We start from the raw sequence: 24,009 nt of genomic DNA, 5'->3' as shown, positions 1-24,009 counted from the left end.
TGCACATACTTCCCCCCACATACATACACACACACATACATATACATAACCAAATAATATCTTAAAACAAAACAAGCATTGCTTCTGGGGATAAATTATGGTACAGCCAAATAATAGGTTGATGAAGACAAACACTTGACCAACTGAGCTTCCTCCTTATCCCCAAAATCATTTTCTATGTTAGGAGTTTTATTTCAGTGACCAAATGGTCTATGGCTATAGGGATACTGTGGTAAACATGCATTTTCCAAATAGAATGTGTGCTGCCAATTTTCCAAATTTGGATTCTATCCATAATCCACTGCCCATCACATTCGTTGATGAAACCCGGCCAGACTATGTTGCTGTTGTGATTCACGTCAGTGGCTTTGATATCCATCTCTTCTAGTTACTAATGGTTGTATCCATTGTGCTGGAAAGAAATCCTGAGCTAGAATTTCAAGACAAAGTGGATCTGGACAAACTGGTCAAAGAAGCGTTTCATGAGTTTCAAAAAGATGAGAGCCGGCTAAAAGAAATCGAAAAGCAAGTAAGTGGAGAGGCCCGTGTCCCACAGAACGCTTTCATTGTTTCCACTGTTGAAATCCTCTCTAATCTTCCCACTTTCCAGACAGATGGACAGAGCACAAAAGAGGATGCTCTACAAGCAGTCAGGCTTACTGAGGAATTAATATTGCTTTTTAGCTAATTACTGGTCGATTGAGCTAGGAAGTTCTGGTCAAAAAAAAAATAAATGAAATCTAAGATGAAATATTTTTTTTAATGTGGTTGACAATTAAAATGTGTTTGCCAGGGAGGATCCACTGATCCCAGAAGGCTGTAAAATAAATTCAGAAGACGATGGGAGTGTAGAACAGGCATCACAGGGGCTGTGTACTGTCTGATGTAGTCCCTTCTGGGCTCTCTGCTTAATATTGTATGCCCATCTGTAAAAGGGCTCCCTACATAAATAAAATTGACTAGCAAAGAGAAGGCTGCTAAAAATGTCTGCTTTTGTTTTATATGCTGAGACGGTGCCTCCAGAAAATGCAAGTGAAGTGCAGGAAGCTCGTAATTTCCACAAGGAAATCTTCCTGCTGCTGATGTCACCTGTCAGTTCCAAGGACTTGTCTACTCTCTTCCTTTGTAGGACGGTATGACTTCCTTCTACAACACGCCCCCACTGGGACAAAGAGGAACCTGCAGCTACTTGACAAAGGTGGTGATGAACTCCCTGCTGGAGGGAGAAGTCAAGCCCACCAATGAGGACTCGTGCCTGGTTAGCTAGTGAGGCCCTGTAGGGAGCATAGGAGATAGTCTCCCAGCCGTGCCTTTTGTGTTCACGTTAATCTGGGCCGCTGTTAGTGGATGGATAGATGTGTTAGTGAGGTGGGTGCTGCACTCCGTTTGTCATTATTGGACCTTTGCATGCCGATGGCATTCGAACAGGTAAACAGTGATTGAAATCAAGTGGAACCCATTTCCATGATTTGTACCAGCAACTATAATCTTCACTGAACCATAGAAGTAGTTTATGGATTGAAAATTAACCACTGCATGTTTTGTGATCAAATATTCCATCAAAATTCCAAGTCTTTGCTTCTTTAGACTTTATTTTCACCTCCCTGCTATTAGAACAAGCCTGGCAAGGGGTGACGCTTTACTGGGACTCATAAGGCTTAGAGGATGGTGATGTCTGTGCCTCTGTTATACCACAAAACCATGTAACACACATCAAAAAACAAAACAAAATTAGCCCCTGGTATTTAACTTCAGAAGATGCATTATTAACAATACTATGTTGTACAGAACTCTTAGACAGTTTTTACCTTGTAAACATGACTGGTTTTGTATTGAACTGCATATAAGGGTTGGACTAAACTATAACATATCAAAGATTTTCTGAGCATTTGTTAAATACAGGATTACAGATGTGTAGTAAGCACACTCACATGCACATGCCACATGCAGGCACACACACCTACACACATAATTACAAATAATAAACAATAAATATGAAAAATTAAGTAGTTAAATTCAAGAACATTAACCTTGGAAAAGCAAAGTTGAAGTTAAGACATTCGTTTCTGAACTAATGAAGTTATCTGGAGACATTCTTTGTTTGAGCTCACGGTACTGAAGTTAATAATCCTGAATGTTTTCATTTAACTAATTTGTACACAGAATTTGCTGCGAAATTTACTTAAGCAATGTAGGTTGGACATTTAGGTCTTATCAGTGCGTTTCCTTCCTAGATGTGGCCAGTTGCCCTGCTCTCATCAAAGTATCAGTTTTCTGGCCAGTCTTACTGAGCTCACCTAAGAAATCAGGCTTGCCGCCTGAGAAGGGATAGGTGGCTTTTCCAGGCTACAAGTCAACTGATACAGATAAATGGACATGTGAACACGAAGGCACACAAGCAACACGTCTCTCACCAGTTCCAGGTGTGGCTGGCTCCTAAATCATACCTGAGACACTGCCAGTCAGCAGAGCTGGGAATCATGGTACAATCCAGCCTTAAAAGTTAGACAAAGGAAAGAAGTCGATTACCTGTCTTAGTACATGAAGAGGAGTTATGAAAAGATGGTCCTGATGTAGCCATCTATAAAACTTCAGCCTGAAAACAAATAGTCACGAAGCCCATGCAGAAAGAGTAAGTTCTGGTGGTTGATGGGCAGAGAAGAGAAACTAAAGAGGGGGAGGGAGGAAAACCCTTGAAATATTTAAAACTTGTTAAAATTCAGAAGAAAGTAAACACTTGTATACTTAAGAATTAAATTTTTTGATTAGCTGAGCAAAGTTGCAAGAAAAATGCTGTCTTAGTTAAAATAGACATCACTTGCAAGTCTGTTTTCTGAATGAGCAGTTAGCTTCCTGTTACATATGCAAAGTTTGGGCACTTTCTTCTGTTGCTTGAAAGCATTTGAAATCAGCAACTGTGTGTCAGCTTTTTGAATTGCAAAATGCAAAATTTATTGTTCTGCAAGATATTTTGGGATGATCAATAAATCTTGATGTTCCTCCTTCAGAAGCAATGTCTGCTTTCCAATTAGAAAAAAATAATTCTATGAATCAGGATACAGCACCCATGAAATTTAGAAGCCCCATTTGTTCTACAGAGCCCACATGTTTTCACAGCTGCACTGGAGACTGACTGAAAATATTAACACATATACTGAGGCAAGGCAAGCCTTAAACCTGATCTAAAGCCTCCTCCGTCACACTGCCAGGCTCTCTGTGCTAAGTTTATAGTACAATCAGCGTCTGTCGGAAACTCCTGACTGAATATCAAATTCAACTGCTTTTCCAGAGCACTCTTAGAAACATGATGTCTTCCAGACTTCCTTTCATTTTATTTAAGATTTTTTAAAAAATCATATTTCAGCCTTTAAAACTCAAAATGTGAGATCATCTTGCTGTCATCTTCAGTGAGCTTGCAATGCTTTATGGGTACCAACAAACATTGGTTGACTACCTGAATAAACTCAGCTTTCCTCATAAAAGTCTGAGAGCCACACAGTGTGGGGACAGCCCTTACAGCAGAGATGCACCCAGTTAAACTAAGGCGTCTGGAAGCAGCATGGTGGCATACAGCTGGAGAACAAGAGCCCGTGTCAGAAACTAGTGTGTGAATGAGAAGCAAGGGAATCTGGACTCACAAAGCAGCAGAAACCTTCACACAAGGAGCCAGGCCTCACAGAAACATAGAAAAGCAGCAAGAGACTTGCCGGAATTTGTCTATGACCCTCATGTTCTGGCCTCCCAGAAGCAGAACAGGAATGAGAACAGGTCCATGGGTAAGATACGAAAAAGCCTGACTCATTTAGAGAGTCGGGCAAATGTGGCGTCAGCTCACTGCAGGAGGGAAGAGCGGAGGAGGAGTTACACAGTGAGAGCTCTTCCCGCAGCCTGTGTTCTAGCACCCACTTATTCCCAAGCAGCAGCCTCTGGGTTGGAAAAGAGCTCATCTAGTCTCACCCAAACATATAGGCCCCAAATACATGGCATTTTGAACAGGTACGACTCATACTAGGACATATAGCTCAGAAGAAACTGGGTTTCTGCCCAGTGACTACCACAGTTTTTCCACCCAAGAAGGGGAGACTAGGGCGAGTGGGCATTTTTGCATTTCGTCTGAGGAGGCGGATGAGCAGGGTGACCAGGAACCTTCCAGAGTTGTCACATCAGACAGTAGACAGTCTGAGAAGTGGCACCTCCCACCGTGTCTGTTACCTGCAGGTGAGACTTACGAGCAGATGTGCTTACATCTGTGATGGCACTCTCCCTGCCCTTCCTTCCCTTCCTGTAATGTTCTTTGAAAACTGTTGGCTCTGCATTTGCTTTGCTTCGTCAAGGGCATAGATCTTGTTGCTATGAATAGGGAGCAGTTTAAAATGTTGTCTGACTAACTGGCTTTTTAGTAGTAACACATGGTCACCCTTACAGATAAATATCTTATCCCTTCACTCCTATTTTCCCAGAAGTTACCTCTCTCCTCCCAGCTAGTAAAAAAAAAAAAAAAAAAAAATGTGCCCTGCTCCTCAGTGTCACTGTGGACTTTCTGGTAGGCATTCTATGAGTTTCCCCCAACTCAGTTGTGTTGTATTGTTTTGTGCAATGCTGGGAACCAAACCTAGGGAAGCTGTGCATCCTGGGAAAGCACTGTACCCCTGAGCTACCTTCCCTTTCTTCCCCTGGTGCTCTTTCTTTTCAAAGGGGGCATCGATGTATCAAAAGGGAAAGAGCTCACTGTTGAAAAGCATTGGGAACTCCAAGAGAAACCCTAGAAAGCTGAAATGCCAGTGTATTTGGTGTGATTCCTTCCTTAGTTATTAAAATGGGATAGGCCTGTGTGGATGAGAAGCCTCTTCATGGGCTGCACTGTGGCGTACTGCAGGCTTGGTATTTTGTCTGTTTGGATGGCAGCTTGAAAGGGACTCCACACACCCTTCCAAATCTCCACATCCACTAGAATAAGACTACCGTGTCAAGCATTACTATCCCTCATTTGTCCAGTTACAAAGTCCAACAAGATCCATAAAGTATTCTAAACAGTTAAACCGTTTAGAAAAAACAGGTTTTTAGACAACACCAACAAACTTTTAAGGCAAGTTTGTAGAAATGACATGATCGAACCAGAGCCCCTCGGGAGCTCTCCACTGACGATTTTATTTAAGAATCACGCAGAAGAAACATCTTATAAAAAGCTACCTCCATACCAGAAAAGAACAGCAGTGAAAGATGCTGAGCCCAGCTTCCTTTGTAGTCTTTGGTTGGTTCAGCCTCCAGCTGCTTTCCTCTGTCTCTGGAGACAGTTAACTTCCTGACACTAACCCAGGTCTCGTTCGGGAAAGCCTTCTTGTGCGCGTTTCATCTTACATATCTGTGTGTTAGGACGCTGGTATTTTTGTCTTTTTCCTCCTTGTCAGAGCCCTGCTGTCAGAGGGTCACCTGAGGTGGTACTGGTTGTGGGTGCTGTAGAGTTAAGAGGTCAGTGGCTCCCCCAACTGCCCTTGATTGTCCTGAGCATATTCCAACGAAGTGTGCTTCGAGCAACTGCAGGATTACCTTCCGCTTCCTGTAACTTGAGTCATTAATGAGAGTGCCGAGTGTGCATCGACACAGATGGGGCTGCTTGGGTGTATTTCCATCCAGAAAGTCTCTCTGAAGACATTCTATGGTCACCATTTTCCCTTATTCCATCTGAAACTGAACTTCCTTTTCATCTCATAAATCGAATGGGAGGCTTCTTCCTGATCCTTATTGGTTTAGCAGCCACTCAGTGAGAGGTGCACACATCCCCCATCACAACAGTGAAGAGAGGCAGTAGCCTGGACCTCCCCTCCCACGCGTTGAGAGACAGGATGCCCTCTTTGAAAGAGTAGGTAAGAGTTAATCTATACCTGGTCTCCAGCAGCACCAACCACTATTCTGGACCTTTCTTCCTGAGGGCTGCATTCTCCTAATTGTCATATGGCAGAGATGTCAGGACTGGGCTGATAGCCACTAGGAAAGAACACAGGTTCAGACAGGGTAGGATGAGGTTCAGAAGGTCATAGCTTCATCTGAAATAGAGCATGGGCTAATTCAGCTTGCTGAGCATCCACCAGACTCTGTTCTGTACAGAGACTCAAAGAAAAGGCAGAGCAGTAAAAGGACATCATAAACCCCATTTGTCTCCATTTAAGGACCGGGCCTGATTTCAAAAAGGGTGGTCGTAAGGCACCAGCTCCAGGAACAGACCATAAAATCCAGAAACAAGGTCATAAAAACCCCTCCCAAAAACCAGCCTGGGGATAACCACAAAAATGGGGGAAAAAATCTATCAGGATGGGCCATCTGCGCTGGGCAGCCCTACCTCATCCTGTGGTTAAACTTAAGTTCATGACATAGGAATGCTGACCACTGACAATCTGTGACCCCCTAGCACCCACCAATGAAATTGTAGATTACCTAATCCTTCTAGAGAGTTCCCCAGGTTCCCTATAAGAAGACCTGAGTACCTTTGTCAAAAAATGGTTGACCCCTGCATGCTGGTTGTTTCTGCAGAATAAATGCTCTTTGTCTTTGTGTACTGTCTGAGTCTGGGGTCTTCCTTCAGTGATTTTCAGACCCTTGCATCAGTTCTCTGTGGAGCTTGTGCTCTACCTGGGTTTAAAGACACGAGGTAAGGATTGATACATTCTACCAAGAAAAATCAGGTGGGAAGAGGGTATCGGGGCTCAGAAAAACATACCCCAAAGTATGACACATTGGCATGCCAAGTGCTTAGAATTACAGTGGGACCATGGCTGTCTGCGCTTCCACTGCCCTGCCCTATTTCCTCCCAGTAAGATGGGACGTCTACCTAGGGCAGAGTCTTCCAGGGCAACTCCACAGAGGAAAAAGCGGAGCTGACTCCACATCCAGCCCTGGTGAACTCGGCCCCAGCTATAATTCCTTCTTTATACTCCCCTCTCTAAAAGGGCCCAGAGCCACACTTGCCTTTCCCCTTAGAGAGAATTTCACGTGGCCAAGCACCTGAGGGGTCTCTCTTTGAGTTCATGCTTTGTGTGACTCCCATTTACAAGGCATTGAAGTTTTTTGTCTGTGAGAAGCCTCTGGTAAGGGCTGTCTAAACAGCAAGTGCATCACAATGAACACAGGAAGGAAAAGGTAGAGTAGATTGGACATATTTGATTCAACAAAAAACATTCTGGATAGAGAAAACTCACCAACACATGCACGCACGCACGCACACACACACACACACACACACACACACACACACACACACACACTCACACACAGTTGAGGATACTATAAGCCTTTCTCCAAAGAATAAACAAGTATGGGCTAGAATGTTCAGCAGTTAAAAGCACTTGTTGCTCTGCAGAGAACCAGATTGAGTTCCCAGCACCCACCTGGTGGCTCACAACTGTCTATTACTCTAGATCCACAATATCCTACACCCTCTTCTAACCTCTCCATGTCCCATGTACTGCAAACACATGGTACATTTATGTATACATACACATGCATACAAACATAAATACATACATGCAGGCAAAACATACATATACTCCTTCTAAGTCTGAGAAAGAAAACCCAAAATGTTCTAGAAAAGAGAGAAAACTGAACAACATTTGTATCCTGGAGATTTTTCAAGAGAGTTTATAATGGAGCCAAGCATGAGTGTCCATGGCAAGCCAGATTACCCCAAATACTATGATTCACTGTGGCAATTATTTCCTGGTTTCTATAGTAATGAAACAAAATAACAATAAAATTACTTTCATGAAACCCATCCACTGTCCACTCTTTCACAAGCCTCAGGTCCTATGTGGTTCACAGTCTTCACCTTTGGGGTGATGGAAAGTAAGTAGTCAACACATTACAAAAAGACTTATCTAAGGGTCATGTATTTGTCAGGATTCTCTAGAGTAGAACTTAGAAAGTGAATCTGTGTGTAGAAACAGATTTATTAGAGTAACACAGGCTGTGGTCTAGTTAATCTAACAGTGACTAGCTATCAGTAAAATGTCTACAAATCCAGTAGTGGCTTAGTCCACAAGGCTGAATGTCTCCCTGATCTTCAGTATACCCTGGAATCCTGAAGAAGTAGGCTCTAATGCCAGTGAAGGAATGGACTTGTTAGCAAGACCAGAGCAAACAGGCAAAGAGTAAAAGCATTCTTCTTCCACATCCTTGTATCAGCTCCCAGCAGAAGGTGTGGTCCAGATTAGAGGTGGGTTTTCCCAGCTCAAATGATCTGGATTAAAAGCGTCCTTACCTCAAAGACCTGGGTTAGAAGTGGATCTTCCTACTTCAAATTAAGCAAAAATTCCACACAAGTGTGTCTCCATTTTGGCCTTGGAAGTTTCCACAATAATACAGGCTATTGCCATTGCTCTTGGGCATCTACCATAGCTGCATAGTAAGACCCTAGTGCTACAAACATCTCACATTGGCTAAAAGCCAAGAAAAATCAATCTTGAACTGACCAGGCCTCCTTGCTGGCTAACTTCCACAGTGCTTTAAGGTGCTAGACAGGCTGCTGAGGAAGACATCAGTGGTCTTCCAGCTCTGGACCTCCATATTATCACACTGATCCACCGGGTAAGATGACCTGCTGCTGTAATAGTAGCACGGCTGTTGGGGACTAACTGACAACATTCTGGTTGAACTTGAGGCCTACTCCACACAAGGGAATCATGTCTGCTACTCTAATCCTGGTTAGAAGCACATGGTTTTTTCTTTTTGCTAAATGGTCATGTTATCAAATTGCCTTCTGTCACAGTTTTGGTCAATTTGACACAAACCTAGACAGACAGAGGGGATCTCTATTAAGGAGCTCTGCCTATCAGCTGTAGGTATGTATATCTGTGGGGCATTGTCTTGATTTCTGATTAATGTTGGAGGGCCACATCACTGTGGGTACTGTCATCCTGGGCAGGTGAGACTGGACTGTATAAAGAAGGTAGATGAGCAAGGCATGAAGAAACTTTCCTTCATGTCTGTGCATCAATTCCTGCCCGCAGGTTCCTGTCTTAAGTACCTGCTCTACTTCCTTTAATGATATATTGTCACCGGTAACCTAAAACAAATCCTTTTCTTCCCCCAAGTTATATTTGGTCATGATGTTAATCGCCATGTGCTGGCTAGTTTTATGTACAAGCTAGAATCATTTGGGAAGAGGAAACCATAATTAAGGAAATGCCCCCTACCAGACTGGCCTGTGGGCAAGCTTATATGCATTTCCTTAATTAGTGCTCGATGTGGAAGTGCCCAGCCTATTGTGGGTGGTTCCACTTCTGGGCAGGTAGTCCTAGGTTCTATAAGCAAGCAGGCTGAGCAAGCCATGGGGAACAAGTCAGTGAGCAGCATCCCTCCACAGCCTCTGCTTCAGCTTCTGCTTCCAGGATCCTGCTCTGACCTCCTTCAGTGATGACTGCCAGCTGTAAGAGGAGTTTAACCCTTTCTTCCCCAGTTGCTTTTGGTCATGGTGTTTATTACAGCAGTAGAAATGTAACAAAGACACACAGCAGCAGAAAAAGCAAAATCAGATACCTCATGAAGATTCACATTGACACCCATAAGTTGTCACTGCTCCCAGCTTCTTTCTGTGGTGGACAGCAGTTAGTGCAGAGATACAGAACTCTTCACAGTGCTGAGGGTAAGAGACTGAGTGCTCATCCCTCTATTGGGATGTCCTTAACAACTCACACAAGAACTCATACTAGTGTGGATGCATATGCATACACATATGCACACACATGCATGCACATGCACACACATCACAAACGCTACCACCACAGCTCAGAGACTATCTTAAAGAAGAAATAAAGAGAACATATGAAGGGCGGAGAGGAGTGCTGTAAAATACAGTCTAATGGACTTGACAAAGCTATCGTACTCATCTACTTATAGTAACAGTCCCCTGTACAGAACTGGCCATTGATCTAGCCAGAATTCTGGCGTAAATGACAAGTGCTCTCCAGGTCCCATCCCTTCCTGAGGAACTATCAGTAGGTGATAGTTGCTGGGAAGGGAGAATCATTTTGTCTTGAATGTGTTGGACACTGGTAGGGTTCACATGCTTCTGTGGAGGTCTCCATACTCATGGTCAGCACTGACTAGATTTTCTGGGTTAACATAACCAAAGGACATGAATTATGAAGGGAGATTTGTTAGGGGAACTTGAAAGAAATTGAAAGTGGAAAGGCATAGATATGGTCATGTAAAGTTTTCAATAAAAAGAAAAACCACCATCGAAAAATTTAAATTACCAGGAATGTACATGGAGGCAGAGGCTCAAGATACATAAAAGAAAAATGACAGTCTCCAAACCCAATGCAGTCTGTAGCTCAATAGCAGACATTGCATTAAAGATACAGTAACCTGGAAGAGCTTGAAGGGGCTCAAGACCCCATATGAACAACAATGCCAAGCAACCAGAGCTTCCAGGGACTAAGCCACTACCCAAAGACTATACATGGACTGACCCTGGACTCTGACCTCATAGGTAGCAATGAATAGCCTAGTAAGATCACCAGTGTAAGGGGAAGCCCTGGGTCCTGCCAAGACTGAACCCCCAGTGAATGTGATTGTTGGGGGGAGGGTGGTAATGGGGGGAGGATGGGGAGGGGAACACACATACAGAAGGGGAGGGGGGAGGGGGATGTTGGCCCGGAAACCGGGAAAGGGAATAACATTCGAAATGTAAATAAGAAATACTCAAGTTAATATATATAAAAAAAAGATACAGTAACCTGTAACTAGAATAGACGTGACGATCTATATACAGAACAACACTGTTTTAGAAACTGCTAGTGCCATAATATATACTGTTTCTGTATACCAGGACTGCAGCTGGGCATTGACTGCTCAGCTAGCCTACATTCTGTGAAATGGGAACAGAAATCTAAGTGACTCCCTAGTCCTGTCAAACCCCCAGTGCTTGATCCCTGCTCTTTCTTCCCCATGCCTGCAGCCTGGAATGACAGCACAATGAAGAGCTTGAAGATGGCCAAACCATTTTCATCTCTGTCCAGCTGGAGGAGAGTCTGTAACTGCTCTAGACCTTGCCTCACACCCTGGGGATGAGCTGGTGTTCAGTCAACAGAAACTGCCCTATAGCTTTAATTTTTTTCAAACCCTACTTTTAATGATGGTTCTTAAATGCTTTAACCTCCCTTCTATCCCACCATCTACCAGAGGCATGGAAAAGAAAGGATATGGGGGAAGTGAACATGTTTCTTTTTTTTTTTTTTTTTTTTTTTGGAGCTGGGGACCGAACCCAGGGCCTTGCGCTTCCTAGGCAAGCGCTCTACCACTGAGCTAAATCCCCAACCCCATGAACATGTTTCTTTAAAGCAGACCCCATCTGCCTTGTTGGGAAATCAACAGTTCAGTTCAGAGGTCAATGTGAACAGTTCAGCAGCAGCTCAATTCTCAAAAACACTTCACAGATATATCAGCAGTCCAGTTCAGTAGAGTCGGGATAGTAAGCACAAATGAGCAGTGGTGGCATGACCAAGCAGAGACAGCCAGACCTCCTCTTCAGCACTAGTCAATAGGAGGGACCAGGAGGGATGCCAGTAGAAGTTTTCAACTGGGCCTCTCTCAGCAAAGCAAAGATCAGCGAAGACACAAGACCAACAAGCATTGTACAGCTAGCTGTACCTGCAAGCAAAGCCCACCTTCTTTACTGTTGGTCGAGTCTTATTTATACTCCTTCCAAACATCACCGGTCCTCCATGGGTCTCACCTCACCATGTGTCTTGTCTTAGCATGTGAGTCTGTCTCAGCTGACATCAGTCTGTCAATCAGTCCAAGTATATGGAAACAGCAAGAATCCTTGAGCACACCAGCAGAAGTTTTTTTTTTTTTATTTGTTTGTTTGTATTTTATTTTTTTATTTTTTGGTGTATGTTTCACTTATGGAGTCTTGACAAAATGAGTTCAACTACACAATGTAAGGCAGAGTGTTGCTAGTGAAGAGTCCTTCATTGTATGCCTTTTCACAACTTTTCTCCTGTGTCTGCTTCAGCCAAACGTTCCTTCACAAGTCTGCCTTAGCTTTTCACTTGTGTTTGCTTTAGTGAAATGCTCCTTTGAGTGTCTGCTTTAGCAAAGCATCCTTTCACTTGTGTCTAGGAATCTTCTAAATTCTAAATTTTAAAGAACATTTTAACTAGGAGCCTTTAAGTTAGGAAACTGAAAGGTGGTATGAAATGTTATACTTGCACAGAAGCAGGAAAGGTTTTGGTTTTCCAGCACTTGTGAGTATCAAGCAAAGCAAGTCTGGAAATGAGTGGAAAAACAAACCACCAGACTTCTCCTAATTTAACTACAGTGAGTAAATCTACAGCCATGGGCAAGGGGTAGGGATAATCTTATCATTAATCATGAATATCTTGTCCTCATATAAACAGAATTCCTTTTATTTTCTTGAAACATTTTTGTTTTCTTGAAGCTGAACTCAGGTGCTAAGGCAGTCCTCCACATAGTTTGAGACAAGAGCAGAGCCAGCAACTAATAACCAGACCAAAATAAACAGGAGCCCACTTTTGGGAATTTAAAAATGTTTGTAATTTCTTTTGAGCTGTCCTCATTCTTGTTGTGTACCCCAAATTTGCCTTAAATCGACCAGCTACTGTCTCTAACTTTTGCGTGTCAGGATTACTGACCCGTAACAGCATAAAAAGTCATTTCTGAATGGAAATCAAAACCAAATTTTCAGAATATCTGAACTATAATCAGATTATTACACATAAGATGACTAAAATAAGACTCATAAGGAAAAGTAGTAGCTTTTTAAACATTAACAACAAAATAGAACAAAAATAATGAATTAAGGACTATTCTCACTAAAGGTAACGGTTATAATGAACATGAGGAAATCCTAGAATGAATGTGATGGAATAAGCAGAAAAATAAATCCAAGGTCCAACTCCCCCTCACCCACAGGCTAACATGGTGTTTGATATGCATGTGTTGTCAAGTTGAGATAATACCCATATTTGTGGTGAGAACATTTAAGATGTTTTCCCTTATCAATTTCCAAATACATGTGCAATTCATCATTAATTATAGTCACTGTGTCTTGAAGAAAATATGAGATAACTATGATAATAGTCCAGTGTATTAAAAATGACTAATAAGGTGGGCGGTGGGGTGGAGGGGTAAAAAAAATGACTAATAATAGCTTACATTAATGTATAAGTTTACATTTATACAACACACTGGGCTCTGAAGCTCTATTGTGTGTTTGCTTTGAGATAGGATAGGGCTTGTGAGATTCATGGACTTGAACTGGTTATTGTAACTAAGGATGACCTTGAACTCCTGATCCCCCTGCCTCCATCTACTTAGTGCTAGGATTTCTGACATAGGCCACCATACCAGTACTTAGCTCTACTTTTGAGCTAAGAACTACTAATCTTTTTATATTTGAGGAAATCAGGACAGAGTTAAGAATCTTTCCCAAATTCCCACAATTAGTAAATCTCTTAACAGTAAGATTCCAGATTATAAAATCATAACTCAGAAAATGCCATCAGAGGAAGAGACAAATTTAAATATAAGTAATATGCATTAACATTAAATAATTCTTAAAATTGTAATACGATTGGAGCAAAAAGGCTTCCTGAAGAAGTAAGTTTATCTGTTTCTCTAGAACAGTGGATCTCAACCTGTGAGTCATGACTCCTGCAGGAGTCAAACAACCCCTGCACAGGGGTCACATCAGATATCCTGCATATTATATATTTACATTATAATTCATAACTAGCAAAATTACAGTTATAAAATAGCAATGAAAATGATTTTATGGTTGGGGTCACCACAACATGAGAAACTATATTAAAAAGTCACAGCATTAGGACTGGATGAGAGCCACTGCTCTAGAAACTGGAATAGGGTTAGAAGATCCTGCTGTCATCTCCCTTCAGTTACTTCATGAGAGCATTGTCGTATTGTAACATGAGGTTCCTTGAAGAGAGCAGAGTGAGTGTGGACATTTTCCCTGAAGGAGCTAACTGGTGGAAATCTTGCAAATCTGACCCAAGTACAGTGGCTCTGGAGGATAACTCAGTTCTTTTTGGAAAAAGCTGAGTAGAAATCTATCTGATAGGAAAACTGAGGCATGGTTCCATCTTGCTCAAATGCCAAAGAGCACCAAATAGTACCAAATAAGCACAGAAGCACACAGCACTCTTGTTTGATTCTTTCTGAGCCCACAGTAAACATAAGAATGTATAAACTCTTCCCTCTTCCGTGTTTGCCTGTCTATTACTGTTGTAACTTTCTTAAATTGTAGCACTTGTTTCTTCCTGGCAGACATTCTGCCTTCTGACTTCGAGGTCTTTTCAGTGGCAACACATTGTTCTGTGACCTACAACTCTGTTTAATAGCCTTAGCCTCTTCTGGAGTTGCCAAGCCCCATCAACTTCCCACTTTCTCCATCTCCTTCTTGTCCCACTACCCAGACCCACACTGTCATGTTTGTCTGTAACTGCCCATTTCACTTCTGAGGAAAGTAGGGAGTCATCTCTTCTACCCAATTATACATACGATGCCGTCACAAATGAGGCAAAGAAGGTAGTGTAGGAATCAGCTGCCAGCCTAGAGAAAGGAGGCCTAGTGTCATGGTTTCAATCAAAAATGTTCTCCACCGTCTCACACGTGGAAGACTTCTTCCCCAGCTCGTGGCACTGTGTAGGGAGGTAGCGGGTCCTGCTGGCAGCAGTAACTTACTAGGAACAGCCCTGTGCAGGTTGTATCTACTTTCTGTTTGCTGCCATGCTGTCTGATTTATGGTCGGTTCCGATGTAAACAACCCTCACCAACAGACTTCCGCTGTGAGCTGAGAGACTGAAACCATGAACCACATCTTTCCCCTCTTGTGTCTTTCAGGTATTTCATCAGAGCCTGGCTACACACAGACCTGGGACTCCTTGTCAAGAACACTAGGAGTTTGAGCTACCCACTACCACCACCACCACCACCACCACCACCACCACCACCACCACCACCAAACTCTTTACACGATGTATCTCAATAAGACATCACCAATGCTATGATGAACACAATGGTATTGCTTCCTTTCTACAAAAGAAACTGTGTGGTGACAGGGCAGGGGCAGACTTGGTTGGAATCAAGTCTGTAGGATTCTGTATCTGGACTCTGAACTTCACTAACTGGCTTAACTTTTTAAGCTATCTAGTTTGGGTTTATTTTTGTACCATCTACATTCCTTTTTGAAAATTACATAACGGCTATAGAAAGTGATCCTGAAGTTATGTTCTGGATGATATCTCCAAAGTTTCATTTCCATTGCATCTCCAGACCTCCTTTGCCCTTAGTGGCATTCCTCAGCACAACTAAGAACATTCTCACCTAGAAACAGGACATTTGGTTGTCTTGCATTTTGGGTGTTGTCTTGGGTTTGATTCCAAAGCCACAGTTTTCATGTGCTTGGTACATTTGACTGATAGGGACAGCAGGGCTTGTAGATATTATTCCCTATCTAGAAGCTCATTATTATTCCTGGTCTTAACCCGGCATGCTGGTGCATACCTGTAATCATCATACTCAGGAATTAGAGGCAGGAAGTTCATAGTTCAAGGCTAGCCTGGGCTGCATAGGGGATTCTTGGATTTGGTTCATCCATATGCCATGATCAAGAGTATATATGATAAAGATTGTCTTAGTTTTTTTCATTGCTGTGATAAAGACCATGACCTCGAGCAACCTGAGAAGGAGAGGGTTTATTCCGGCTTACAATTCTCAGGTCACAGTTCATCATGAAGGGAAGGCGGAACCTGGAAGCAGAGGCTGTGGAAGAGTGGGGCTTCCTAGCTTGCTCTTTTTCTTTGTATTCCTTTATAAGAGTGATTATCAATGTCCATGCAACAAAGTCAATATTACACTACCTTGAAATATCCTCCTTCAAAATAAATTAGTCCATTGCTTTAAATTTAGTCTCCGGCAAACTCTTAGGACACAAAAAGAAAGCAGTTGCATTCTTTGCCAAGATATCATAATACTGGTCTCTGGCCCAGATGCTAATGTTGTTTTCTTCTGAAACCTCTTGAGTTGGATCTCCCCAGCTAGTGCATAGCTCTCAGCACTCCTGTCTTCCAAACTCTTAATGGAATAACCCATTAAGTTCTGTTTATGTCATCATTTCATTGCTTTCCTCATTCAAAATACCAAACTCTTTTCACAGTCACGTTTATCATAACAATACCTACAACCTGGTACCAGTTTCTGTCCTAATTACTTTTCCATTGCTGTCAAAACATAACTAAGGCAGGGGCTGGGGATTTAGCTCAGTGGTAGAGCGCTTACCTAGGAAGCGCAAGGCCCTGGGTTCGATCCCCAGCTCCGAAAAAAAGAACCAAAAAAAAAAAAAAAAAAAAAAAAAAAACATAACTAAGGCAACTAATAAAATAAAGCATTTAATTTAGCTTATGGTTTTATGGGAGTAGAGTCCATGATGGCCAGAGCAAAGGCACAGTAGCAGAAATAGCTAAGAACCAGCATGTGGATCCAGAAGCAGGAGGCAGAAAGAAGTAACAATAATGGCATGAATCTTTTGAAACTGCAAAGTCCAACCCCAGTACTTTTTCCAGCAAGGCCCCTAATCCTCCTAATCATCCCCTAACAGCCACCAACTGGAGACCAAGTATTCAAACATATGAGCCTCTGAACAATGTTCTCATTCAAACAATATCTGGGGCTTTCTAAATGATGATCTTGTCCTAATTCTAGAGAGGAGGAAAATAGATCAAAAGCTCTGAGGGTTGAGGGAGGGAAGCAGCACGGAAGGTAGGCAGATGGACCAATGGTAGTGTTTATTTTAAATGGTTCCTTTCAACCCAGAAGTTCAGTGTGGAAGTCACTTCTTATTTTTCCAATTAGATACACACCACTTCTCAGACACCATAAAAAAGAACAGTGATCTAGAGAAGTTGTAAAGGCTTTTTTTTTTTTTTTTTTTTTTTTTTTTTTTTTTTTTTTTTTTTTTGCGCTACTATAGGAGAGAAAATGAAGCTCTCATGGGGAACCTGGGATCCAGATGTTAATTGTAATCAAAACAGTAGAGTGGCTCCCCTATTGGTACTACTGGGAATTATTATGCTCATTCCCCTTTCCTCTCATAGCCTATCCTTTTAGGATTCTTTGGTCTCCCAGGAGAATGAGACAAAGACTGAGCTGGTCACTTTTTGTCACTGAGAAAATATATCCTACTGCTAAATGTTACCCTCTGCCCATCCATGGTTAGGCTCAAGTCTCTATTTCCTTCCACTCATTGAAGCAGAATGGAATGTCTGTAAACACTTTGTTCAGTCTGTAAATGAACCATGGTCTTTAACAAATGTCTCTGTGATTCAGCTCAGGCTAGTCACAATCTTCCAGCTGTGGTCCCATATCTCAAATGTGTTACTGTCTTTGATTTTATTGAAGAGACATTGTTAAGTCCTCTTGTCCTCTAGACTCTTGAGGTTGTATATCTTTCTATCCTGAAATGCCTGAAATGTCAAGTCGTTCCCACAATTGTAGCCTCAGGGATTCACTACTCCAGGCTTTATTCCATAAAGTCACTTCCCTTTATAGAACATGTAAGAATTCTGAGGCCAGAACTCAACAAAGGTTAAGTAAACTGGGTATCAGCATCCAGCACCTTGCAGTTCATGCTGAACATAGAGCAGAAGCTGAATATATGTTTGCTGATTGCATTTTTTTAAAGTGAGAAAACAATAAATAAAATGAATGGAGGCTTGTCTAAGAGGAGATATGATTGAAAACCACATCTAGAAGCAGGAAAGTGACTAGTGGCGGTTTTCCGAGTCTTATATGTGACTGCACAGTTAGAGGAATTGAGCAAACCTGTACTTATTTATCTCATCTAGGGAAAAAATGTAAACTTGGCATTTATGAGAACAGCTGATGAATGGCTTTAGTCATTTGAAAGCAAAAAGCTGAGGATTCCAACCTTGCTTCATAAAAATAGCTTTTGAATCACATCTGAAGTTGGGAGGTTTTACACAAATGAATACCACAGGTGATTTTTCAACTTCCATTGAACTGGGAAGTAAATGACTAGATCCAGCAGATTCAGCAGCTAGGAAGTCGCTCTTTTTTCATTGTTTAAAATTGTTCTTTGACAGTTCCGTGCATGTTTATACTGCTTTCTGTTTAAGCTCACTCCCACACTCTAATCTCCCTCCTACCCATTTTATTCCAGATCCCTCACTATGGGTCGTGTCCACGACCACACTATTGTGCTTTGTGTTTGTTTTGTGACCATCTTATTTTATCCAAGACGACCCATGCGACCATAGTTGTGGAATGATCCCTGGGAGCCTGATGGGCTCACACTTGGTACCCAGCTGAAAGCAGTGACTCTTTTAGGATTTGTCAGTTGCCAAAGGTTTATTGAGGAGAGGGCAGGGCTCATGAGCTCCTCCTTTGTCAGTGAGTGGCTGTCAACAGGCTTAGAGCATGCTGGTCAAGTGCAGGCAACCACAGCTACTGTGGGATAATATTTTCAGTGGCTGTACTATGCCCTAAAGATTGTGTTTCAAACTCCCTATCCTCTGGTTCTTACATTCACCCCCATCCCCTGCTCCTTGCAATCTCTCTTGCAATACCCCCTAAACCTTAGAAGGGGTAGCAAGGATAGTTCTAGCTGCATCAAATACCAGGCCATTCATTTTCTGTCAGGGATGTATAGGGTGGTACCAATGTAGTTCATCATCTTTTGTTCCCTAGCTTCAATAGGGTGGTAGCTGGTAGCCATTTGATGTATACTCATTGTACCAGTGATAAATTCCTTAGACTTGTTAGCTAAGAAGAAACCCAGGCTTGCAGTGCACAGTATGCATTTATGTTGGCAACTTGTTTTACTACAAATTGGAAAGAATATACGTACTCTTCCCTCAAGAGAAACTGCTATCCCCAGCAGAGTACAGCAAAATGTAGGAAACAAATGAGAAAATACACTGAAAGTATTTTGCTAATGCTTCAAGAATTCCTCCTCTGGGAAAATGTAAACAAGGACTATCCCCTACTCCTAGGGTCCCAATAACAAACCAAGAGTACTTTGAGACTATCAATGAGTGTGTGGGCTTACTTACCGAGCATGGGTGAGGATTTATGGATGACCACAACCAAGCTTCACTGAAAAGTCTTCACCTAGCATGGACCGATGGTTTCCCAATGATTGGAACTCCCTTCGTTAGTCTTTCCCATTCTACACACCCATGCCCTTCCCAAGACTCCTTGGGGTCACATTGGGCTCAATGAAGGCAGAATTTCTACAAATGGCTAGGAGGAGCTGCTGGACTCTAATGAACTTCCCTACCCACTTCTGTGTGGAAATGTCTACCCAGAGTCAAGTTGCCCGATGGCAATGGACTCTTGCAAAGAGGCGAAGCTGCTCTGATGAAAATGGAGAACTATATTACAAAACAACTAATTGGCACATTGCCATACAATTATTGAGCTTTTCTTGGCATCAGATATGTTTGCTCAGATGTTAAATAGTATATGAAATCAAGTTTTCCACATACACACAAACAGGCATTGTGGTATGAATGTGAGTATGTGAATGTCTGCTATGTTAATAATAGTGACTGTCATGGGGAAACAGGAAACACTGCTCTCAGAACAAGCACTGGAGTCTGAGTGGAGAATTGAAAGAGCATATTCACATCAGCGGATTTATGGAAGCAACCTACTAAAAGCTGATTCCCAGCTCTAGTCCCTCGGGATATTTATAAGTGGTACAGCATCGATCTCTGCTTTTTTTCATCATTGGTGAATTCAAGTTTTAGCCTACATAACAATGCTAACATCTGACTTAGATAGGGTGTGTCTATTGCTATGATGAAACATGACCAAGAACAAACAGCATGGTGGAGAGGAAAGGGTTTACTTGGCTTACACTTCCAGATCACTGTCCATCATTGGAGGAAGTCAGGACAGGAACACAAATAGGGCAGGAACCTGGATGCAGGAGCTGATGCAGAGGCCATGGAGGGGTGCTGCTTACTGGCTTGCTTTCCGTGGCTCCCTTAGCCTACTTTCTAACAGAACCCAGGACCACCAGCCCAGGAATGGCACCACCTACAATGCACAGGGCCCTCACCATTAATTAGTGATTAGTTAATCACTAATTGAGAAGCTGCCTTACAATCAGATCTTATGGAGGCCTGTTCTTAATTGAGGTTTCCTCCTTTTAAATGACTCCACCTTGACATAAAACTAACCAGCACATCTAAGGTTCTTGGTCAGGTTTATTTAGAATTAAAGAATTAGAGGGCAGGAAAAATTTCAAACAGGGAAAATGTCAAACACAGCAGACAAGTGCAGAGAGAACCAGCTGACAAAATACCCCTTTTATTAGGGCTGAGGGATCATGCCTACTGAAGACACACAGAGAAAAAAAAAACCTTCAAAGCAGAGGGGCACCGAGGAAGTAGGAACCTAGCCTCTCCTTGGGGGCTTGGCTAAAGTCTTTGAAGGATTGTCCCCTAATTTAGGGTTGGTCAATTTGAAGAAAGACAAGATGCTTTATTAGCCTACAACTGTGTGTAAACATGTCCTAATGGAGTCTTGAACTTGTCTAGACAGCCCATGAACACAGGACCCTACTGGTAAGAGAGAGAACCCATCAAGCCTTAATTGTAAGCTGCCAGGATTTGGTCTCAGGTCAGGAGTGTGAGGAAGAAGCTGACCATCTTGGAGGTTTACCATCTCTATTTTCTACTCAGGGACCTTCTCCCTGTCTGTCTGCATACCAGGAAATCTGTCTAACTCGTAGTCTTTTATTCCCCCATATTCCCCTAACTGTTTCTAGGAGCTTGGGGGTGATGACCACTTTAGCTTCTTTGAGAGAAGGAGCGATGTGGGGGGGGGGTAGCATTCGAAATGTCTCAGGAGAGGGCCTATCTAATGTGCCATGCTATAAGAACATGAACATAAGAATTCAGAGCACGAGACGAACATTTGGTGCTAGGTGCATCTGAGCGTGCTATGCGTGTGAGGTAGCACCTGTAACCCACAGAGTGTGAAACTATCAGTACTACTATAATTCCTACCACAAGCATAGGTGGGAAATAGCTATGGATGCTTTGCCTTTATTAGAGGAAGAGAACATGTCCATTAGAAGATGTAACTCCTAAAGGAGGATCGAGAACTCGAGATATCTTTTACCAAGCTCAGAAAGTCCCCTCTATTACAACCTTGTGGAGAACATCAAGGCAAAGTTAATGAGGAAAATGCTTTGACATTGTGATTAACTCAAGGCTTAGTAAGGTAAAGCATAATCGTGCAGCTGGGTAGACTGTACAAGAGCCCCGTAGAAGGGTAACATCAGAGCAGTAGTCTTCTCTGTATCTAGACTGATGTAAGTTTTATTTCACAGATCAAAGTGTAACTGTACAGTCAGCTGTTTGATATGACAGGCATGAGGAGAAAATGACAAGAAACTTTATAAGAGAAGTCAGTTAACGTAGTTGTGCCATTAGCAGTGCCTTCCCCCAGTATTCGATGCCTCTGCCTGTGTGTCTACCAGGTGTCATGGCCAGAGGGAGTGGAAACTATGCTCCAAACCTGAGAAAAATCCAGACTCTATTTGTGGAGGTCACAAGCGGACATCAGCATCTAATTGACAATCTGAAAGAGAAATTTCTTTCTTTCTTTCTTCCTTTCTTTCTTTCTTCCTCTCTTCCTTTCTTTCTTTCTTTCTTTCTTTCTTTCTTTCTTTCTTTCATATAGGATCATCAGGCATATTCTGCTCCTATATCTTGAATATTTTCCTTAAACCTATGAGTATAACAACAGCCTCCTTTAGTTGGGGAGCATGGGATGTTAGGGTGAAGAGGGAAACATTGCAGCTGTGAGAAGAATTCCTTCAGAAAGAGTGTTCCACAGTTGGTAAATATGGTTTGGGTTTTGGCTTTTGGTCTTTAGATTTGGCTTCAGCATTTACGAAGCTAGGTTTGTTTATCTCACCTATAGATAGACACTACATTCTGAATTAATCCAAGGCTTGTCCTATATCTGGGATCTATATATCTATATCTATAAATATATACATATTAAGTATATAATATTTATATATGTTATATATTATATAGTCATGTATAATATACATATTATAATAAAATATTGTATAATTTGTATAAATATACTTAATATATATGTTAAGTATTATATAATTAACATAGACATAGACATATACTCACATGCATACACATACACATATACATACACACATACATATACATATACACATATAATCTCAAGAGGAGAACCATTAGTGAGAAATAGTTGTTCAAATAACTTCTCATTTGGTTATATATAATATCTGAGCACTATAGTACTTTGGAATGTTAAAGAAACATAATCTGCCTATCAGAGAATCTGTTTAACTCCAGGTTCCTCAGCAAGGGAAAGGACTGTGTGACTAGGGAGGGTGGAGATTAGTAAGCACGGCATTGTGGGGGTTTCTGCAGCAAACACATTTCCAGAAGCAGAAAATGAGTCAGCCCAAGCTGGTCTTTTCCAAGTAGCTGGAATGTAAGCTAAGCATGGTGACTTTACTTCTGTCCAACACGAGCCTTTTTCCATCATGTGACCTCTCAAGTTCGAGCCACCTCATATCTCTCAGCAGAAATCTCTGTTCCTCCTGGTTGGCTCCATCTTCCCTACACTAACAATTCACCCCCGTATTAGTTACCCGCTGACACCCTTTCACAGACTTTATCCCGTTAGCCTCAGAACCCAAACTCTCTTCCTGCTGAAGGGGAGGTGTAGTGCCCAGCTCAGCCCAGCTCAGTCCTCACCTCCCCTGACTATGTGGAGATGCAGATCGACTGACGTTGTACTTGTACACTGGTTAGGGCTGAGCTACAGTGACCTGTCCAGCAGGTCCAGTTATTCAGTGTTCCGAAGAGGCGCTACCTGAGCGTCAAGTGGGGGGGAGGGAGAAGGAGACCAAGCAAGGTTCTGTTGTCAAGTCTTGTTTATTGAGAGCATTTAAAGCTCTGAGGCAGGAATTGAAGCAGGAACTGAAGCTTAGGGTGGGGGAGTAGTGGGAAATGCCCAAGGATATAAGGTGAATCACTAAACTGCAAGATAATTCTCCTTAAACAAAGAGGCACAGTCTTCCGGGGACATGTTCTTTGAAAAGGTCGAACCCTTCTCAGGAATCTGCTCAGGGACGTCTGGTGTTTGTTCAGGCTGGAACATCCTGTGATTGCTCCCGGAATCTTCCTGGAAGAGGCTTTTGTCCAACAATCTCATAATCTTACAGCAGCCACCTTAGGGCTGAGCACCCTGTGACTGCATAGCTCAGAATGGCTCCCTACACTACAGCAGACCCAGGTGAGTGGGAGGGGAATGATAGATCTAGGCCTGCGGCTTCCTGAGACCTACAGGGCAGAATGGGCAGGGAGGCAGCTGCTTCTTCTGGCATCGCTTTTATTCCCAGAATCTAGGAAATAGAAACAGGGGCAGTCCTGCCCTCTGAGTCGGGTGGTCAGCCTTGGATCCATGATGCTGACGATTCTCCCTCTTTATTACATGCACATACAATATAGACTTCAAGGGTACCCCTATATGTCCCCACACCCCCATCACAATCACCCTGGTGTTATGTATAACGGTAAAGTAATTCCAAAGGAGCAGCAGTCTAGGAGAGGAAGGAGCCACATTACTACCCTTCAGAAGCAAATTCAGAGAGAAGCAGCCAAGAATCCTTAAGGTGGAAGGGAGGGCTCTGGTTGGCATCAGTCAGCTTGGTACAGTCCATAGTTAGCTGGGGGAATCTCAGTTGGAGGGGAGGGCCCAGATCAGATTGGCCTGTGGCTATGTCTGTGAGAATTGTCGTGATTGACGGTTGATGTGGGTAGTGCCGTCGTGATTGACGGTTGATGTGGGTAGTGCCGTCGTGATTGACGGTTGATGTGGGTAGTGCCGTCGTGATTGACGGTTGATGTGGGTAGTGCCGTCGTGATTGACGGTTGATGTGGG

At 42.5% G+C, this 24,009-nt stretch overlaps 1 protein-coding gene across 6 annotated transcripts in view; it reads left to right on the top strand.

Moving 5' to 3' along the window:
- Window positions 1-22,040, top strand: part of Phkb (phosphorylase kinase regulatory subunit beta) — a 204,043-nt gene extending 182,003 nt beyond the window's left edge. For 3 of the 6 annotated variants that reach the window (NM_001414933.1, NM_001414932.1, NM_001414934.1), the window contains 2 exons: window positions 389-529; window positions 1,130-6,552. In NM_001414933.1, coding sequence (NP_001401862.1) covers window positions 389-529; window positions 1,130-1,267 — 279 coding nt within the window. In that variant the 3' untranslated portion in view covers window positions 1,268-6,552. Of the gene's footprint in view, window positions 1-388; window positions 985-1,129; window positions 6,553-14,877 lie in introns of those variants that run through there. The other 3 variants (XM_063278111.1, XM_063278110.1, NM_001014152.1) reach the window with 3 other exon arrangements.
- Window positions 22,041-24,009: the final 1,969 nt, after the last annotated feature.

The sequence above is a fragment of the Rattus norvegicus genome, chromosome 19, assembly GCF_036323735.1.
Source record: "Rattus norvegicus strain BN/NHsdMcwi chromosome 19, GRCr8, whole genome shotgun sequence".
Lineage (NCBI taxonomy): Eukaryota > Metazoa > Chordata > Mammalia > Rodentia > Muridae > Rattus > Rattus norvegicus.
This window is presented reverse-complemented; position numbering and strand designations above follow the sequence as displayed.